The following is a 19011-nucleotide window of genomic DNA, read 5'->3' as shown; positions in this document are numbered from 1 at the left end:
CCCACCCCCCACCCCAGCCACTTTCTTCCCTTGGTGTCCATATGTTTGTTCTCTGGAAATGTATTCGTAAAGTTGTGTTTAGAAGCCATTTTTTAAAAACTCTGTAAATAGTGGTCATTTTTCCAGGGTAGTACAAAATGCGTATTTAGTCTATAATACAGCTGAAAAATTGATGGTAAGAGAACCAAAGGTAGAAGAAAACCTGAGAGAAGGTATCAAGGTAGGAGAAAACCAAAGGTAGAAGAAAACCTGAAGAGAAGGTATCAAGGTAGAAGAAAAGTAAGTTAAAGTCTTCTGGCTTTAGTCAAATTTATAATACTGTTTTCTTAAAGCAGTGTATATATATTTCAAAGCAACTGATTAAAACTTCAGCAGCCAGAATATTCTCAACTGGGGACTCCATGTATACTACATGTTTGTCATTGATAGAATTTTGATAAAAATGATATTTTGAAAAGGATTTCTTTTTGAGCTGAGCAAAGGATGTCCAGGTTTAAGTATTTTTACTCATTTATTGAACTTAGTGATTCTTTAATCTTGCATAGGAAACACAGCTTTGTTTTTAATGGCTTTTTCTTAGACATTTAAGTTGAAAACTGTTATAAGGCCAGAACTTAGATTTATTTAATGTGAAACGAGTACTGTCTCATTGATAGTTTTGTTTCAGTAATTGAGTGCCTGGTTAGTTTCTTTAACTGGTAATTCTATTTTTAATAATTAATTAATTAATTGGCTGTGTTGGGTCTTCGTTGCTGCGTGTGGGTTTTCTGTAGTTGTGGCGAGCGGGGGCTACTCTTCCTTGCGGTGCGTGGGCTTCTCATTGCGGTGGCTTGTCTTGTTGCGGAGCACGGGCTCTAGGTGTGCGGGCTTCAGCAGTTGTGGCTCGCGGACTCTAGAGCGCAGGCCCAGTAGTTGTGGTGCACGGGCTTAGTTGCTCCGCGGCATGTGGAATCTTCCTGGACCAGGGCTCGAACCCGTGTCCCCTGCATTGGCAGGCGGATTCGTAACCTCTGTGCCACCAGGGAAGCCCTATCTGGTAACTCTTGATACAGTTCTTCCTGCTGGTTTTCTTGAGGGTAAGAAAAATTATTTGGATTAATGAAATTAATGCTCATTCCTAATCAAATTTGTCAGTGTTCTTTTCTCTGTAGCCTAACTCTGTAGGTAGTAAATTGGTTAGAGAGTGGGACTTTAGGGGCTTTACAAGTTTGATCTTTTTTTTTTTTTTTTGCGGTACGCGGGCCTCTCACTGCTGTGGCCTCTCCCATTGTGGAGCAACAGGCTCCGGACGCGCAGGCTCAGCGGCCATGGCTCACGGGTCCAGCCGCTCCATGGCATGCGGGATCCTCCCGGACTGGGGCACGAACCCGTGTCCCCTGCATCGGCAGGCGGACTCTCAACCACTGCGCCACCAGGGAAGCCCTACAAGTTTGATCTTTCATATCTGTTTTCTTAGGGAGAATTTCTTCCTCAGCGGCTTGGCTTTAAGACCTGATACAGGATGTCTTGATGTTGACACTATTGATATTTTGGGACCACGTATTTTTTTCATTTCTGGCCACGCCGCGCGGCTTGTGGGATCTTAAGTTCCCTGACCAGGGAATTGAACCCGTGTCCTCGGCAGTGAAAGTGTGGAGTCCTAACCACTGGACCACCAGGGAATTCCTCACATATTTCTTTTTTAGGGACTGTCCTGGAAGCTTTTAAGCAGCACTCTTCCAACTAGATGCACTGCCTGTCTGGTCTCCCCAGATTGTGACAACCAAAAATACCCCAGTTAAATCAGTAGCAAACCACTGATTTTTTTGGGGGTGGCATGTGGGATTTTAGTTCCCTGACCAGGGATTGAACCCGCGCCCCCTACAGTGGAAGCATGGAATCTTAACCACTGCACCACCAGGGAAGTCCCAAGAACCACTGGTTTTTGATGTATAGTTACAATTAATTTATAATATTTTGGGGAAAATTTATATAAAATATGAATTTTATTTAAGTTGTTTGATTTGTTTGCCATCTAATATCCTGAGACTTAAAAAAGATTTGCAATTGAAAAGTTCTTCTGTGATGTTAATTAAGAAATCTTAATTTCTGGGTTACAACTGTAATAGCTATAAACATACTAATGTCTAATACAGTAGCCACCAGCCACACTTGGCTATTTCAGTTTAAATTAACTAAAATTAAACATTCAGCTCCTCAGCCACCCTAGCTACATTTCAAGTGGTAGTGAAATATAGCTAGTGCCTACTGTATTGGACAGTTCTCCTGGAGAGCGCTTATCCGAAAGATTTGTATTTTACTAGAGATGTCCACAGAACATCGTTCTCAGGTAGTTTTTTCCTATCTTCCTTTGTAGGCATATTTCTGTACACACCTTGCTGGCTTAACTTAAATAACCAAGCCAACTGTACAAGTGGTTTTTAAAATATCTAAACATCGGAAGAGATGGTGGTGTCTCCTTTTAAAAAATGCAATACTACACATTTAGATTGCCTGTTTTCTATAAGTGATGATTAAGTGTGCCCTTAAAAAACAAGGGAATCCCCTGAGCCTTTTACAATTTATTTTTAGGGTTGTTGGAATATGAAGTAACAATTTATGTCACTTTGGGAGGGTGGTGGGGAAGAGTGGTCTCTTTTATGTTCTGCTACTGAGTAAGCTTTACTGAGGAATTAGAAAGTAAAGAGAAACATTGATCTAGCACACATTAAGATTTGGTGTTTTTTTTTTTTTGTGGACAGACATTATCCTTACCACCAAGGGTGGTTAAACGTATTCTCCATAGTACTTTATAGTCATACCAGGGTCAGAAAGATGATTTTTAAGTGCTTTCCTTTCTCCTCATTCCTGGTGTTTTTACTCTAAGAAATCATCAATAAGTTTAGTTCTGCTCAAAATCATCCCACTAACGCCTACTAAACTATTAAACGTAGCCTTATTGGCCTTAAAGTCACTTTTGATACAGTAAAATTATAGTCTAATGTACTGAGACATATTTGGTATAATCACTGAATACAATCTTTTAAGCAATCAGAATGTGTTTTTGTTATATTCTAACATTCATGATTTATGCAGCACCTTATCATGAATAAAATTTCTGATTCTAACATTGCTTCTGTGGAATCACGTGATCTCCTCTACCACAGTCTTTGTAGCAGTTTCCAAAAATGTGGCAAAATTCTAACACTAATTGAAAGTTGAAAATTGCTTAAATTTCAAGTTAGGTTGATCTGTAAAGGCCTGGTATTTTGTAGAGCTTATAGTTTGTTTACCCTCTATATAAATTTGCATAGAAATCTTACTTGGTTTTTTTTTTTTTTAAATGTGTTATTTGAAATAGTTACCTTTGTGCTCCACTGGCAAAATAACTATTTTTTGTTTGCTTCAACAGAATCTTCCACAATCTGTAATTGAAAATGTTGGTGGAAAAATATTTACATTTGGATCTTATAGATTAGGAGTACATACAAAAGGTAAATATTGTTTATATTGTTTTAATTATCTTGAGAAGGAATACTTCTTTAATTTTTTAAAAATTATAATGACACATCCATCTCAGTTACTTGCAGTGTATTATACAGATTAGGTTTGCATGGAAGAGATGACTTCAGGGAGCCTAAATTTGGTAAAAGAAGAAAGATATAAAATGATACCTTTCATCCCTGTGCCCTCCAATGCAGTATTAAGTAAAATAAAAAATTCAGTTTCTCAGTAGTAGTAGCCACGTTTTCATTGTTAAATAATCACATATGGTTAGTGGCTGCTGTACTGGAAAGTGCGCATGAAGTACACTTTTCCCCTTGGGGAGTTATTTTGGACAGTGCTGCTCTGTATATCATTTCCTCTACCTGAAGAATATCAGAAGAAAATGATATTAAAATAATGATGTCTTCTTCTGGAAATCAGAAGAAAAATGAAGTAAAGCTTGAAGAAAATCTGTATTATAGTCATGAAATGTAGTTGAGGAAAAAACAAACCAAAAAAATGTGTATCTGCAACACAGTAACAATCACTAATAATACTTTCTTAGTTACACTGGTAGTTCCCCGTGTAAGTAGATGTACAATAAGAATGTTATCCTGGCAGAGAGTATTACTGAACTCTTTCTTTTTTACTGAGCATAGTTAGTAATCTTTTGGTCTTCATAATCTTATTTATTCTTATGTAACAAGTAGAGGAGTCTGAGACTTAAAAAGGCAATACAGCTTGAACAGTTGCTCCCAGCCATCTCCTGGCAGAGCTAGGATTCTAACTCTGGCAGTCTGAGGCTGTACTCTTCAACCATTAGCCACTAGCCTCTGTTAAAAGTATCTGCCAGTCTCTGGTTCTCTCTGTTGTGGCATTATTACTTCTCCCCATCTCCCACTACTCTGTGCTGGAAGTAGTACATTTGCTTTTGATGTGTCCTGTGAACTGTATGCCCTTCTCCCCCTTCATGAATATGCCAGATAAACAGCCTTCAGAGTTAGTGCCTCAGCTATTGAGTCTTTTAGGAAAATGATTATGTTGACCAGATTCCATATTGATCTCTTCTTTTTATGATCCCAGTTATTGATTTTAATCATCTTTTTTGTGCTCTCCCTATGTACTCAGTGCTGGCCTCCTATCAAGCACTAAATTAATAACAACTGTTCTTACCATGGTCTGCCTCTTTGGATTCTTGCCATTGGTCCTTCTTGAAATGCATAGGTCCCATTTAGGTGCAGGTAGGAGCCTGGAAGCACCAGTCACAATGTATAGATGATAACTGTATTTTTTTGTTTCACTAATGAACATGGCTGTGACTAAGGACACCAAGATGTTGGGTGTATTCTTGCATAATTGCCTCTCTTACCATAAGAGTTCCTATCTGAGTCACCTTTCTTTGACTCCCAGTTCACCTGGGCCACTACAAATAGAAGATGCTGCAGGAAAAAATATATCCCATTGATTAGGGTCATGTTTTTCTTATACTGACAGGTAATTTTTTTTTTAAGGAGAGGGGTGCATTTAGAGGCTCGTCAGTGTAACATTAACAGGTTTTCAACATCAAATACTGCCATGATAAGATGCAAAATAATTTTCTTGTAATGATAACTAGTGGTTGATGGGCTTAATTTTTTTTTTAGGTGCCGATATTGATGCGTTGTGTGTTGCACCAAGACATGTCGATCGAAGTGACTTTTTCACCTCGTTCTATGATAAGTTGAAATTACAGGAAGAAGTAAAAGATTTAAGAGTGCGTAAATGTTCAGAGTGAAAGGGGAGGAGTTATAAAAATCAGTTTAGTCAATTGAGTGAGTTTTATGGTATAGCCATTAATTTATTGAACTCTTGCAATTTGCCAGACCCTTTTAAGCTTAATGTGTATGCTTGCATTTTATTCTTTACAGCAGTCTAAAATCATAAATCTGTAATCTCATGTACAAAGTAGGAAATGAGGCAAACAAAGTAAATATTAAGCAACTTGGCCACCATCACATATCCGAGTGGCAGAGATCAAGAATTTGAACCTAGGCTTGTGCGACTTAGGATTCTCGAGTCTTAAACCTGTTTGCTGAGAACCTAGTCTGTGTCAGGTGTTGTGGTAAATTATGTTTAAGCAATGTCAGTACTGCATTCATTTAAGAGCACTAAAGCTAGTGTAGCCCTAAGGTATACTTTCAGAGACACTGATTTTTAAATTTTCCCACAGGCTGTTGAAGAGGCATTTGTACCAGTTATCAAACTGTGTTTTGATGGGATAGAGGTAAGGTTCAAATAGACAGTTCTTACTGTGTGTTATTTTGATAGGTGTCGGTTAAAAACTTGATTTATTTCAAAGGTTTATAATTGGTGAGTTGGTATGATATTAATACGAATTAAGTTTTTTTTGAAATGGAAGTGACAGCCTATTCTTTGTAGTCTCTTTTAAAAAAGAGCCTAGTGAAACCAGGAGTTAAAATATAGACAGAAATGTACTGACTGTGAAATGGCTGCTACAGAACAGCTTAACTGATAGTTTTTCCATATGCAGATTTTATATGCTTTTAGTCTCCTTAAGGTAATATATTTTTGCAAGTGGAACTTTGGCTTCATTTAAATTAAATATTTAAGAGTTGAGAGAAAATTGTGACCTGATGTCATGTATGCTGAAATATTTTCTTTTTTTTTTTTTTTTTTTTTTTTTTTTTTTTTTTTTTTTTTTTTTTTTTTTTTTTTTTTTTTATGCGTTACGCGGGCCTCTCACCGTTGCGGCCTCTCCCGTTGCGGAGGACAGGCTCCGGACGCGCAGGCTCAGCGGCCATGGCTCACGGGCCCAGCCGCTCCGCGGCACGTGGGATCCTCCCAGACCGGGGCACGAACCCGCGTCCCCTGCATCGGCAGGCGGACTCCCAACCACTGCGCCACCAGGGAAGCCCCTGAAATATTTTCTGATAGGGAAGGATATATGAGCTCAGATTCTTTTTTTTTAATTTATTTATAAATTTATTTATTTGTTTGTTTTTATTTTTGGCTGCTTTGGGTCTTTGTTGCTGCACGCGGGCTTTCTCTAGTCGTGGCAAGCAGGGGCTACTCTTCGTTACGGTGCGGTGGCTTCTCTTGTTGTGGAGCACGGGCTCCACATGCAGGCTTTAGTAGTTGTGGCATACAGGCTCAGTAGTTGGGGCATGCGCTCAGTAGTTGTGGCACACGGACTTAGTTGCTCTGCGGCATGTGGGATCTTCCCAGACGAGGGGCTTGAACCCGTGTCCCCTGCATTGGCAGGCGGATTCTTTTTTTTGACAGGCGGATTCTTAACCACCATGCCACCACCAGGGAAGCTCTGAGTTCAGGTTCTTGAGATGATGTGCAGTTCTCTTTGATGTTTTCAATGTGTGTAATGAAAGTAGTTGTAACAAAGCTGACCCTGAAGCAACTTTAGTTATTTATGTTACTTCTGCCATATATAATGGTGCTGGAAAGTCACTCATAGTAATAATGACGGTTATAAAATTTCAGAAATGGAAGAATAATACTTCATTGTTCTACAAAAAAAGTGGTTTCTATAATTGTTGCATAAGGTGCCCAACTCTATCTTCTATGAAATATGTGTAATCTTAATAAGTAGACATAAGATGTTAAATTTAGTAAAGGATTATCAAGTTCAGGCAGCTTTGATTTACTGTCAGTGTTTAAATAAATATAAAACAACCATAATGTAGGTGATGCCTTTTTTTCCCAAAAAGAACATTAACCGACAAAGGGGAGATTTTTGGGGGTGGAGAACCAACTCAATTGTGTAAACTTTTCAGGATGGAGATAAAAGTCAAATGGTTACTAGAAATATTTAATGTGCTTGTTATTACTGAGTTGCTTTTTGAGTTACCTGGGTTTTTTTTTTTTTTTTTCTGTGAGCATATAGTCTTTATTTCTGTCTAAATTAGGGGCAATGCTGGATTTTGGAATGTGTATCATTGGAAAATTTAGGCTATACCACAGGTACTTATTTGTGTAAATGTACAATCTTTTCCTGTCTTGTAGGTGCATGTTTAAATGATTTTTCACAGCAAGCTCTTAAAATACAGATTTTTTTTAAACATCTTTTTTGGAGTATAATTGCTTTACAATGGTGTGTTAGTTTCTGCTGTATAACAAAGTGAGTCAGCTATACATATACATATATCCCCCTATCTCCTCCCTCTTGTATCTCCCTCCCACCCTCCCTATCCCACCCCTCTAGGTGGTCACAAAGCACCCAGTTGATCTCCCTATGCTATGCAGCTCCTTCCCACTAGATATCTGTTTTACATTTGGTAGTGTATATATGTCCATGCCACTCTCTCACTTCGTCTCAGGTTACCCTTCCCCCTCCAGGTATCCTCAAGTTCATTCTCTACGTCTGTGTCTTTGTTCCTGTCCTGCCCCTAGGTTCTTCAGAACCTTTTTTCCCCCCATATATATGTGTTAGCATACAGTGTTTTTCTCTTTCTGACTTACTTCACTCTGTGTGACAGACTCTAGGTCCATCCGCCTCGCTACAAATAACTCAATTTCATTTCTTTTTATGGCTGAGTAATATTCCATTGTACATATGTGCCGCATCTTCTTTATCCATTCATCCATTGATGGACACTTAGGTTGCTTCCATGTCCTGGCTATTGTGAATAGTGCTGCAGTGAACATTGTGGTACATGACTCTTTTTGAATTATGGTTTTCTCAGGGTATATGCCCAGTAGTGGGATTGCTGGGTCGTATGGTAGTTCTATTTTTAGTTTTTTAAGGAACCTCCATACTGTTCTCCATAGTGGCTGTATCAGTTTACATTCCCACCAACAGTGCAAGAGGGTTCCCTTTTCTCCACACCCTCTCCAGCATTTATTGTTTGTAGATTTGTTGGTGATGGCCATTCTGACCAGTGTGAGGTGATATCTCATTGTAGTTTTGATTTCCCTTTTTCTAATGATTAGTGATCTGTATATCTTCTTTGGAGAAATGTCTGTTTAGGTCTTCTGCCCATTTTTGGATTGGGTTGTTTGTTTTTTTGATATTGAGCTGCATGAGCTGCTTGTATATTTTATTTATATTTTATTAATCCTTTGTCAGTTGCTTCGTTTGCAAATATAAAATACTGATTTTTAAAGTGATCTTATAAAAGGCTTGTTTCTCTAGCAGCATTCAAAGATTGGAACCATGAAATCAGACCCTCAGGAATAATTACCAAATCTGTGCCAAATTTCTTTTGCCCCCAACCTTTCCTTGAAAAAAAGGAAAAAAACAATTTTGTCAGTTGCATTCTATGAGTCTTCAAAATTAGCCAGTTTTTGTTTTGTTTCTATTTAGTCAAAACTAAGTTGGAGAAACAGACTGGAATATTATAGATACATAAGTTCTTAAATATAAGAAGTTCCCTTTTTACTGACAGGTTTATTTGGGCTACATATAACCATATTGGCCTTATATTTGAGCACCTTTTAGGATATAATTCACAGTTCATATAGGTGGAGAACTAAGCAGTTAGTTTTAAGTAATCCAGTATATCTGCATTTAGCAAACTTAGTATATTAAACTTAGTATGATTAAAATGACAAGTAGCTATTTATACAAGTTCTGTTTATTTAGTATTACCATGTTTTAACATCTGGTTAAAATACCTGTGGTAAGAATTTTGTTTGAACTTTTGGAGGTGTTGTCATGTTAACAGCTGATGAGAAGATCCTGGTCTTAAGGAGTTAATAAGTGTTTTCTTTTTTAAAGAAATGCCTTAAAAATAGGCAGACATGGAATGTTTTGTTTTGTTTTTGTTTTAGATTGATATTTTGTTTGCAAGATTAGCACTGCAGACTATTCCAGAAGACTTGGACTTAAGAGATGACAGTCTGCTTAAAAATTTAGATATAAGGTGCATAAGAAGTCTTAACGGTATGTAAAAACCTACTTCCTTTTGCATAGTAGCAGTTTTGGTCAAATATGAAATAGTTTTTAACTCAGGCTTCATAATGAAGCTTTTAATGGCTATATTGTTTATCCATAGTGAGTCAAATAAAATGAACTTCTTGCTTAATAGTTAGACTGCAGTGGAGCATTTAGTAATTTGTTAAATCATTGGTATCTTGCATTATTATTTCTTTTCTTCCTGGGATGTTTAAATACTGTCTGACATTTGTACTCTATTGCTAGTGGCTCAGGTTTCACCTTGTAACTCTATTAATTTTGATCCTGATAACCTTTGTAACATTTTCAACTGTGGTGCTTTTAAAAGGGTTACATTTGAACACTTATTTTAGCATTGTTTTGTTAATATGCTCTTGAAGAACAATTCCCGGAAACTGAAATGGATCAAGCCCTAGTCACCATCTCTGAACTGGAGCACATTTTAATTATAGGTTGAAAGTTTTTGAAATAAAGCAGATTACAGTTCAGATTATCTGGTTTTAGGGTAGTGTTTGTGATAGAAGGTAAAAGTTTTATATTTTTTATTTGCCACTTTATTAACATTACTGATTTTACAAAGTAAATTTTTATTTAATTTGACATTAGTCTCAGAAAATTTAAAAGAAATATTATCATTAAACTTTTGATAATTTAATGTTCTGTTTTTTTTTTTCTTTACTCCTATTAATCAGGTTGCAGGGTAACCGATGAAATTTTACATCTAGTACCAAACATTGACAACTTCAGGTTAACCCTGAGAGCTATCAAACTGTGGGCCAAACGTGAGTTCCGAATTTGTTGGCTAGCTTATTAAAAATGTTTAAGCTTTTGTTCAACACTAACTTTTCTTTTTGCTTTTCCCTTATCAACAGGCCACAACATCTATTCCAATATATTAGGTTTCCTCGGTGGTGTTTCCTGGGCTATGCTAGTAGCAAGAACTTGCCAGCTTTATCCAAATGCAATAGCATCAACTCTTGTACATAAATTTTTCTTGGTATTTTCTAAATGGTATGTGTTTAGATTATATTAAAATAAAATTGATTGTAGACACTGAAGTTTAGTCTTATTTCTATGACATTTCTGCAGCTGGTCTCAGATTCAAATTTTAGTTCATGATGTAGCAGTATAGGTAGCCTCGGGGAGATCATGTTGTGTATAAAATGGCAAACCTAAATTCCATTCCTTTTCCCTAGCTTTCCCAGGATAGCAAGGCAGGTGCTGTTTGTACTTCCATGCGTAAACTTACTCTCTAAATAAACTGAATTTTAGCTATAATGTCTGCTAAAATCCAGTGAGTTGGTAGGTTGGGATATCAGTTACTTTAGATAAAGCTTTATATATACCACCTCTTTTAATTTACTCTTTGAATTCTTCTAGATCTATAGGCCATTAGTTTCCTGTGGTTGTTTTTTGCTTTCAGTTGCCCATTTATCTTTGGTAGAATGTTAAGGATGTAAATGTATATAAAGCTTTTAAGGATAACTGTAAGTGCTTGAAAAGCAATTGAGCATCCCTTTGAGATTAGTCATTAACCCAGGAGAGATTTTTTTTTTAATGCTCTCCTTCATTTCAGCCTGGTCACATTTGTCAACCATTATTTCTTTTTTTTTTCTTTTTTTTTCTTTTTTTAACCATTATTTCTTTTAAGTAATATAAAAGATTGCTATTTCACATTAGTTGCTTTGGCCCAAAAGGTTAGAGTTCTTGGTTTTTAATCAAATTGATCTGAAAGATTTGTCTTCCCTATTTGTGCCAACCTCTGTACCTCCTCCCTCTGAAAAAAGAGTTTTAGTTATTTTATAAAAATTAGAGTTATTGGAGACAATTTATAATTTAGAACTGTGCCACACTTTTCAATACACATTCTGTAATTATGGATTTGATAGCACTTAATTATATATAACCAGGTTTGATGAGAAAAATATCAGAATTTCTCTTAATGCTACACATACATGGCAAATAATATATTTAAGAAGCTAACCTTGATACTAAAGATGGCAAATGTTTTCCAGTTTTTAATCTCTTCTATAAAGGACTGAAGTAGCTAACTCACAAAACATATCTTGAAAACTGTGTGTTCACATCATTACACATATTCACATTAATTACCTTTGTCATGAGGTAGAGAAAAATTTTCCTAATCAATTTTTATAATTATTCATGCTCCTTTGCCTATAATGAATTAAAGACAGGATCTTTGTCTTTTCAAGGGAGATTTTATCCTGTTCAAGTTTGCGGTGAACACATCAGATGTCTCGGAATAGTACTTTTAAATTTGAATAGTGCTTTATCAGTTCTTCTCTGCGAGGCAGAGAAGATATTTGACTTCAGTCTGAGAAAGCTACCAAATGGTTTAAGTTACTTTCATAGAGGAAATGTAATTCAAGTAGTCTAACGTCGACAGAAAGGAATAAAGGAATAAAAGATTATATATACCAAGAGGGCAAAATGAATGAAGAAGGATCACATTCACAAATGCTGTATGTTTAACAAAATACGTGTAGATGGTAATATCCAATAGTCTTATCAAGTGCTACAATCTTTTTAAACAGGGAATGGCCAAATCCAGTCCTATTGAAACAGCCTGAAGAATGCAATCTTAATTTGCCTGTATGGGACCCAAGGGTTAGTGTATTATTTTTTCCCCTACAAATTCACACTGTGCGATAACAAGTAAAAATCATCTGCATAAACTTCAGGGAGACTTCCCATCCTGTTACGTATGAGCGGACATGTTCGTATTACACTTTCTTTTTAATCTCAACTATAATTTTCCTCTGATGTGAGAAGCATAATTATGTACCCTGTAAACTACATTTAATTGTACATAGTTTATAATATCGAGATCACTAATTTTAATTTATTCTATATAGAACTACCTTGTAAGTCAAAGTTGTGTGGGCATTTGTGCTTAAAAGAAAAAATAAAAGGATACTAAAAATCCCTGTATTTTTTTTTGTTTGATCTAAATATTCTGTTAAAATTGGGTTATTGTAGGAAAACTGTTGCTTAATGTTTAACCGTGGCAGATAACTTCTAAGCAATATCACTTTAATTACTGTGATGTAATTGTAAAAATTGGTTTGGTTAATTCAGATTACAAAAGCATGGTTGGGCTGAAGAGGAGCTTCCATTCTGCTTCTTTGGAAGTTACGACCTTTACTGCTTACTCAGTTTAAATGTTTAACATGCACTTTATTAATTGATAAAATAAATTTAGGTTTGAATAAGGCTTTCTAGGTTTATAAAATTCTATTTTTCTACATTAATTTGCTATTTTATTACAACATCAAAAATTTTGTCAGTTTTAAGCTTTGTTAATGACATCAAGCTGTGAATTTTTAAGTTTTCCGAACCTCAAGACATTTAATTTTGGAGGGATGTGAATTTACAATTTCAATTTCCTCTGTGGAAATATGCCACTTTTATCATTAGTATACAGATTAAAATTAATAGTTATTAAATCATTTCATTATATCTTAAAATGATACCAACATGGATAAAGTAGTTTTACCATGTGTTAATAAGCTTCTACTCCTGATAAATTAAGGGTATATTAAAAACTAAGTTTAAAATTCGTTTTACACAGAACATACTATGACATTTCTCAAAATTGTAATTGTGTGTGTACATCCCTATTTCTGTTGTAGAAAAAAGAAAAACTAAACATCAGTAGATGCCCAATTAGAACCTTTTTTTGCTTGACAGGCACACTATTTCTAGTAAGATTGCCAAAACAGTCATGCCCAAATGATTGAAACAGAACATTAGACCAAATCACAGATTCTGTAAAGAATTCCTGTAAAAACAGTGTCCCTTTACATGGTTTTTCTTTCTCAACTCCAGCTGTGAAATGAAATAAAATTTAATCATTGGTTCAGTTTAACAAGGGGTAAAAAGTCCAAGTATCTGTTGCATATGTACTTGAAGAAACTGATTGGCTGTTGTTGTATGTAGGTAAACCCCAGTGATAGGTACCATCTTATGCCTATAATTACACCAGCATACCCACAACAGAACTCCACGTACAATGTGTCCGTTTCAACACGGATGGTCATGGTTGAGGAGTTTAAACAAGGTAAGTGTTTATCCTTATGCTCTCCTTTATACACGAAGGATTTACATACCATTGTACACCCCGTAGTCGGGTATTCAATTAAATTGGAGAAAGCATTCACCGAAGTGGATTTTGGTGTTTATTTATTGATTAACAGATTATATTTGAGAATTAACTTGGAAAACTCAGTTTAATTTCTTTTAAGCAATTTATTTTTGATTATATATTGGAAGATTAACCAAAATTGAAAATTGCATCCTTAGCTGGGCCTTTATGGTTTAGTTCCATACTATTGCCATGTGAAATTTTAAATGATGTCATAGTTTTCTCTCTACTGGGTGACATGAGAGGCTTTTAGCAGGCAGTATACTTGAAAAGAGCTTTGAGCAGGATTTTGACCAAACTGCCCACTGTTTTGGAATAACCTCTAAACTTCTGAATCCCAGTAGTACTGCTAATTTGAAGGAGTAGCTATTGCTAAATGGTCTTTAAGGGAAGTAGCTAGAACTGGATTGTTAAATTTGACACAAGTCAAGGAAATAGAATCAGCTGTATGACTGCCAGCGTCAGACTCAGAAGTGTAAAGTTCTTTTCTGTAGTCTACAGGGGCTCTTCATGGGAAGATGTCGCTATCCTTTTATGGGAAACTTGTTTTTTAGAAAGGCAGGAAGCAAAGCTTATGGGAAAGTTTTCTTTCTTGGGTAACTCCAGTGCTTCAGTTTTAGGAGAGAGTCATTCTATGAGCATGGCATTTTAGAGTAATGGCAATTTGCCAGAAAACTGGATCTGAAAGGAACCCTCCAGGTTTTTTGAAGAGTGTATGTAAGAATCTGTATGCTCTAGAGCCATAGACTAAACTTGCTATGTTAAAATTATGATTTTAGGAATATAGTGAATGCATGTGGTGTATTTAAGATCTTTAAAATTATAGATTCTTAGACTGAAGCATGCAAACATTTTAATATGTTTTTAATTTAGGTCTTGCTATCACAGATGAAATTTTGCTGAGTAAGGCAGAGTGGTCCAAACTTTTTGAAGCTCCAAACTTCTTTCAAAAGTACAAGTATGTATTTTAAGGCATGTCGGACATGTTGCTCTCTTAAGTAATGGTTTAATGGTAGCATACGTGACATCTCTTTTTGCTAGACTAATGTAGTCTTGAATTTTCCTTTAAACATCTTCTATACAAGTTTTCTTCCTGTCACAAAGGGCATACTGTTTTTAGTAAACCCCTTATTATTTCTTTATCAAGGTAAAGTGTAGTCCATACAGTTTTGCTGCCTGATGTAACCAAATTTCTACACTTGTAGCAACATCAGTTCTGAAGGCTTGTTAGTCATCCCCAAAACTCTAAATCTGTATACCTTGGCAGAGGAGTGAACTGTTAAAATCTGTAGTTAATAGTGTCTGTTAAGTAAGTATTTTCAGCCAGTTCTGGAAACTTATTTATCATTAAGATTCTCTATAACATAGGCAAAGCTAATAAAATGTCAGTGTATGTAGTCAGTAAAATGTTTTCAGTAGTTATAGCACATGATTGGCCTACCATTTCCCCCTAATGTTAGTAAGTCCCCTTCAAATATTTCTACAGATAATTTTCATGGAATCTCAGTGGGTGTAATATTTTTTTACTAATGGTTTTAGTATAATGGTTTAATACCGTAGTACAGGTTAATAGCCTGATTGTGTTGGTTTTGATGAAAACTGTAAGTTATAATAAATCTTACTTTTAAAAAAATGGACTTGCACTTTTATTTGCCCTGAGCTGAAAACTTGCCAAAGTCCCACTTAAAAAAATTTTTTTTCTTTAATGCTTGAAATTTTCCTGACCATTTGATCTTGTGTTGGATTGTGTTTTGTAATAATCTAAGCAAGATTGCTCTATGCTATTTCCCCAATTAAAAACAAGAATGATGACCTTCATGATGTCTCTGTGTTTTGTTTCTGTATCTTTTGCATGAAAAAGCAATAATGGAGCCAGCTTAATTGTTGTGTTCTGGGAGCACTGCATTGTCAGTAAAAATTTAAATAGCATAACATTGAATGTTCTTGTTTATTACTTATTCCCCATAAGTTGTGCTTTTCCATTTGGCAGATAATTTTCCATTGTTTTTTATTTTAACCACTGTTGAGGAAGTACCTTTGAACATTTAAACTAATAAATACATATTCTGATGCTTTAAAAACTACATCATGGAAGAGTACACGATTACTTGTAAGGAGAATAAAGAAATTGGTCTCATAGAAAAATGCTAGCATCTCTTAATCCCCGAGAATCCAAGGTGAAGCTAGATAATTTTTCCTGTCTCACTTTCTTGTAGGAGTAAGAGGTGGGTAGATTGAAGTTCTTCTAAGTACCCACTTAACTGGTTTCTTTCACTTTAAGAAAGACTAGTGTTGAAATTGAAGAAACCTTGATAATGTCATCTATTTGAATAAATTTGTATTAACTAGAACTTTGAAGTTTTTTTTTTTTTTTTTAAAGCTTGCTTAAATCTTTCTTTTAAAACTTTTAGGCTGTCCTTCAGTCTATGCCAAATAGTACATATAAGGTCTTCAGTTGACTGATGAAAAGATTTATAGATTACTGTCTTTACTGAATTCTCTTGAAACAATCAAATTATTTTAGGTTATTAAAAATAACTTTAAACATAATTAGATATGAGGATGTAGCAACAAATAGAGGAAATTATATCAGGAAAATTTAAATTTCAGCTGTGACTCCTGCGAAAAAGGATTTGAAAACGTGACAATGAGCTAGTTTTACCTATACCAAATTCTACTTATGTTTTTAACTTATTTCAAAAATTTTTCCTGTTAAAGCATTAGTGATTGCTATCATTATACTCAAGTATTCCCAGATTTGAATTTTTCTTTTATCGTATTATATGAATTACCCCAAAGATTAGCTGTACAACTGAACTGAAATCCTTAGTTTTGCCTTGAGTCAGAGTTGGTTAAGCTTATTTCAAGCATATCCTGAAAGTATTGTGTTTGTTATGTGAAATATTTTAAGCCATATAGTATACCTGCCTGCCTTTCTTGGAAGGGAAGAAGCCATGAAGGAAATTTCAGTTGTCTTAGAAAGCAGACCATGTTTCAGAAGATATCAGTGTTCTTGTGAAAAAGGGAGAACACTGCCTTGTGAAATTTTATAGTTCTAAGAAAATATTTTTCATGTTTTACCTTTAGTATATTCAAGCTCACATAAGTGAGTAACCAGCAGTAAAATAAATCATTATTGACATAGGAAATGTGAATACTTATTTCAGATGTTCCATTTCCTTAGGAAACGAGGAGGCAAAGGTATTAGGGGAAAAAGCCAAATGTTCTCAGGAATAGGATTAATAATTTATAATTTCAAGGAGTATGTATGTATAGAATAATTTAGCCTCATAATATTTTAAAGGCTTTAAAAATAGTGAACTGTAATTCTTGGGCCTGAGTTACTTGAAGATGGAATTGCAAGGATTTTTGTCTAAGTTAATTAGATTTTCGGTGCACATATCTGAGCTGTTACCTACCCAGGGAAAAATATTAATGTGATGAAATGGCCAGGAAACCTACTTACAAAATGCTGTTTTGGAGTAAATATTTGTGAGGTAATAATAGCAACTAAATTAAGTGTTTTTAGAAGCTTTTAAAGAGGTTTTAATTCAACTGTGGTACATTTTTATAGTTAAATTTTTTTATTGGAAACTGATAATCTTTAAATTTTGGGGAAAGTTAATCATTATTTCATTGGCTTCAGTGTTTCATGAAGGCATTTGAGTACCTGAAGCATGATAGTGGCACTGTAAAGTAGGGGATGGTGTTTTTTGGAGCAGCAACAAAATAGTCTAAATTTAGACCTATTTCTGCTTGGTCTCTGTGCTCTGATAGGTAACTTAAGAATTAATGACAGGTTATTTCTATTAAACATGATTACTGTATTTTTTCACATTTGCTTAAATTTGGCTGAGTGAAGGACATTTGACTTCGCATACATACTTGCTAAGCTGTTTAAAACTTTGAGCTTTATTTAAACAGGTGCCTTTATCATAAATGATGTGCAGAGTAGACCCCCCCCCCTTTCCACTGGATTTCAGTAAGAACCAAAGTTGAACTCTAAGCTTTAAAACTTTAAACTTTGAATTACCAACAAGATTATGTTCAAATGGATTTTATATTTTGCATAAGTAGAGAACATTATATATCATTTAAGTTTTTGTTCAAGACTCAGGTGGTCATTAAGAGTATCCATTTCTCTAAAAGAGTGATTTAGAGACTTGAGTTTTGTCCTCATATTAGGTGAACCCAGACAGCTTTGCTGTTTTGAGTTTTTGTGTGCATGCCTGCTTTTTATACTTTGTCTTATCCTCTTATAAGTTGTTATACTTTAGTCAGAGTTTTTTCTCCATCCCCTCTCCGCCCCCCCCCCGCCCCTTTTAAAATCTGTTGTCCATTTTCAAACTCCCAGGGAACTGGAAATCAGGTTACTGAGCTTATTAGGATTTTGTTTGATTTATAAGAGAGTTTAGGGCCCCAAGAGGGTTTTCTGTATATGTAAAATGCATGAGCTTTTAGTGCTTTTATTAACTTTTATTTACTTGGGCTGTGTTTGTTCTGTATATTTGGTTTGCTCTAAATAATTGCTGAACAGATTAAACTGGTAAAGGAAACGAAGTATTGGTTGGTCTGTATGGATTTGGACTGTACATTAATTTTCTGTCTACGTGTTTTCATATTTATGTATATTACCTCTGTTACCTTAAGTTTATAAATACTTGAAGTTAATTTAAAATTCTTAGTCATAATTCTGACTTTTCCACCTACTATCAGTTTGCTTTTTGAGGTAAAGTTTCTGGTGAGAAGTTTGATTTCTATCACTTCTAAAATGGATTTTGTAGAAAAGTATGTTGGACTGGACTTTTTCTTTTTTAGTCTTACGAAATTCTTTAGTTGTAAAGAGTTTGTTTTAAAAAGATTTAAAATAGTCGGTCATGATGGTGTTTTTCTGAAATGAAAACTTGATTTTGCTCTAATTTGAATGGAATTGGATTCTGCCTAGAAATCACATTTCTTTGTTGCTCTCACATTAATGATGTCTGCATCTTTGTTATAGAAATTCATACTGTTGCTTGAAAAAAATCGTGAGGCCTAACTTAAGTATTCAGTTTAATTTTTGCTACCTTTGAATTAAAAAGCTTGATGTGTTTGATACTATTTTTTAAGTTACTGATGTATGTATATTTAGTGACCCTGTTTTTGTGGCTAAAGCCTTGGTGCTTTATTTCCATCAAAGCAATTTTGCTTTAATAGGTTATATTTTAGTGAGGTAGCTCTTTATAGAAAAAGCACTCCACCAGAATCATTGAACCAAGTTATCAGTTGATATTTAGTCATCGTTTTTGAATTAAGCTTCTTTTTGGGTAATTATTCATAAAATTACTATCTTTTTCAGAAGAATTAAACTTGCCAGTAGTTAGAAACTTGTGGAATTTAGCATTTATGATTTTATGTGCAAACTGAGATTACAGTTCTCTCTTGCTAAATTGATCTATAACTGTCAAAAAGCTTATTACATTATGGTGTTAAT

General features: G+C 35.0%; 1 protein-coding gene across 2 annotated transcripts in view; it reads left to right on the top strand.

The window, feature by feature from the left end:
* PAPOLA (poly(A) polymerase alpha) overlaps positions 1-19011 on the top strand; it is a 55760-nt gene that overhangs the window by 16572 nt on the left and 20177 nt on the right. For both annotated transcript variants that reach the window (XM_065872083.1, XM_065872081.1), the window contains exons 4-12: positions 3392-3473; positions 5109-5218; positions 5675-5728; positions 9250-9361; positions 10066-10155; positions 10246-10384; positions 11929-12001; positions 13334-13454; positions 14412-14496. In XM_065872083.1, coding sequence (XP_065728155.1) covers positions 3392-3473; positions 5109-5218; positions 5675-5728; positions 9250-9361; positions 10066-10155; positions 10246-10384; positions 11929-12001; positions 13334-13454; positions 14412-14496 — 866 coding nt within the window. The remainder of the gene's footprint in view (positions 1-3391; positions 3474-5108; positions 5219-5674; positions 5729-9249; positions 9362-10065; positions 10156-10245; positions 10385-11928; positions 12002-13333; positions 13455-14411; positions 14497-19011) is intronic.

Source organism: Phocoena phocoena, chromosome 2, assembly GCF_963924675.1.
Source record: "Phocoena phocoena chromosome 2, mPhoPho1.1, whole genome shotgun sequence".
NCBI lineage: Eukaryota > Metazoa > Chordata > Mammalia > Artiodactyla > Phocoenidae > Phocoena > Phocoena phocoena.
Note: the sequence above shows the minus strand (reverse complement) of the source record. Positions and strands in the feature narration are given on the sequence as shown.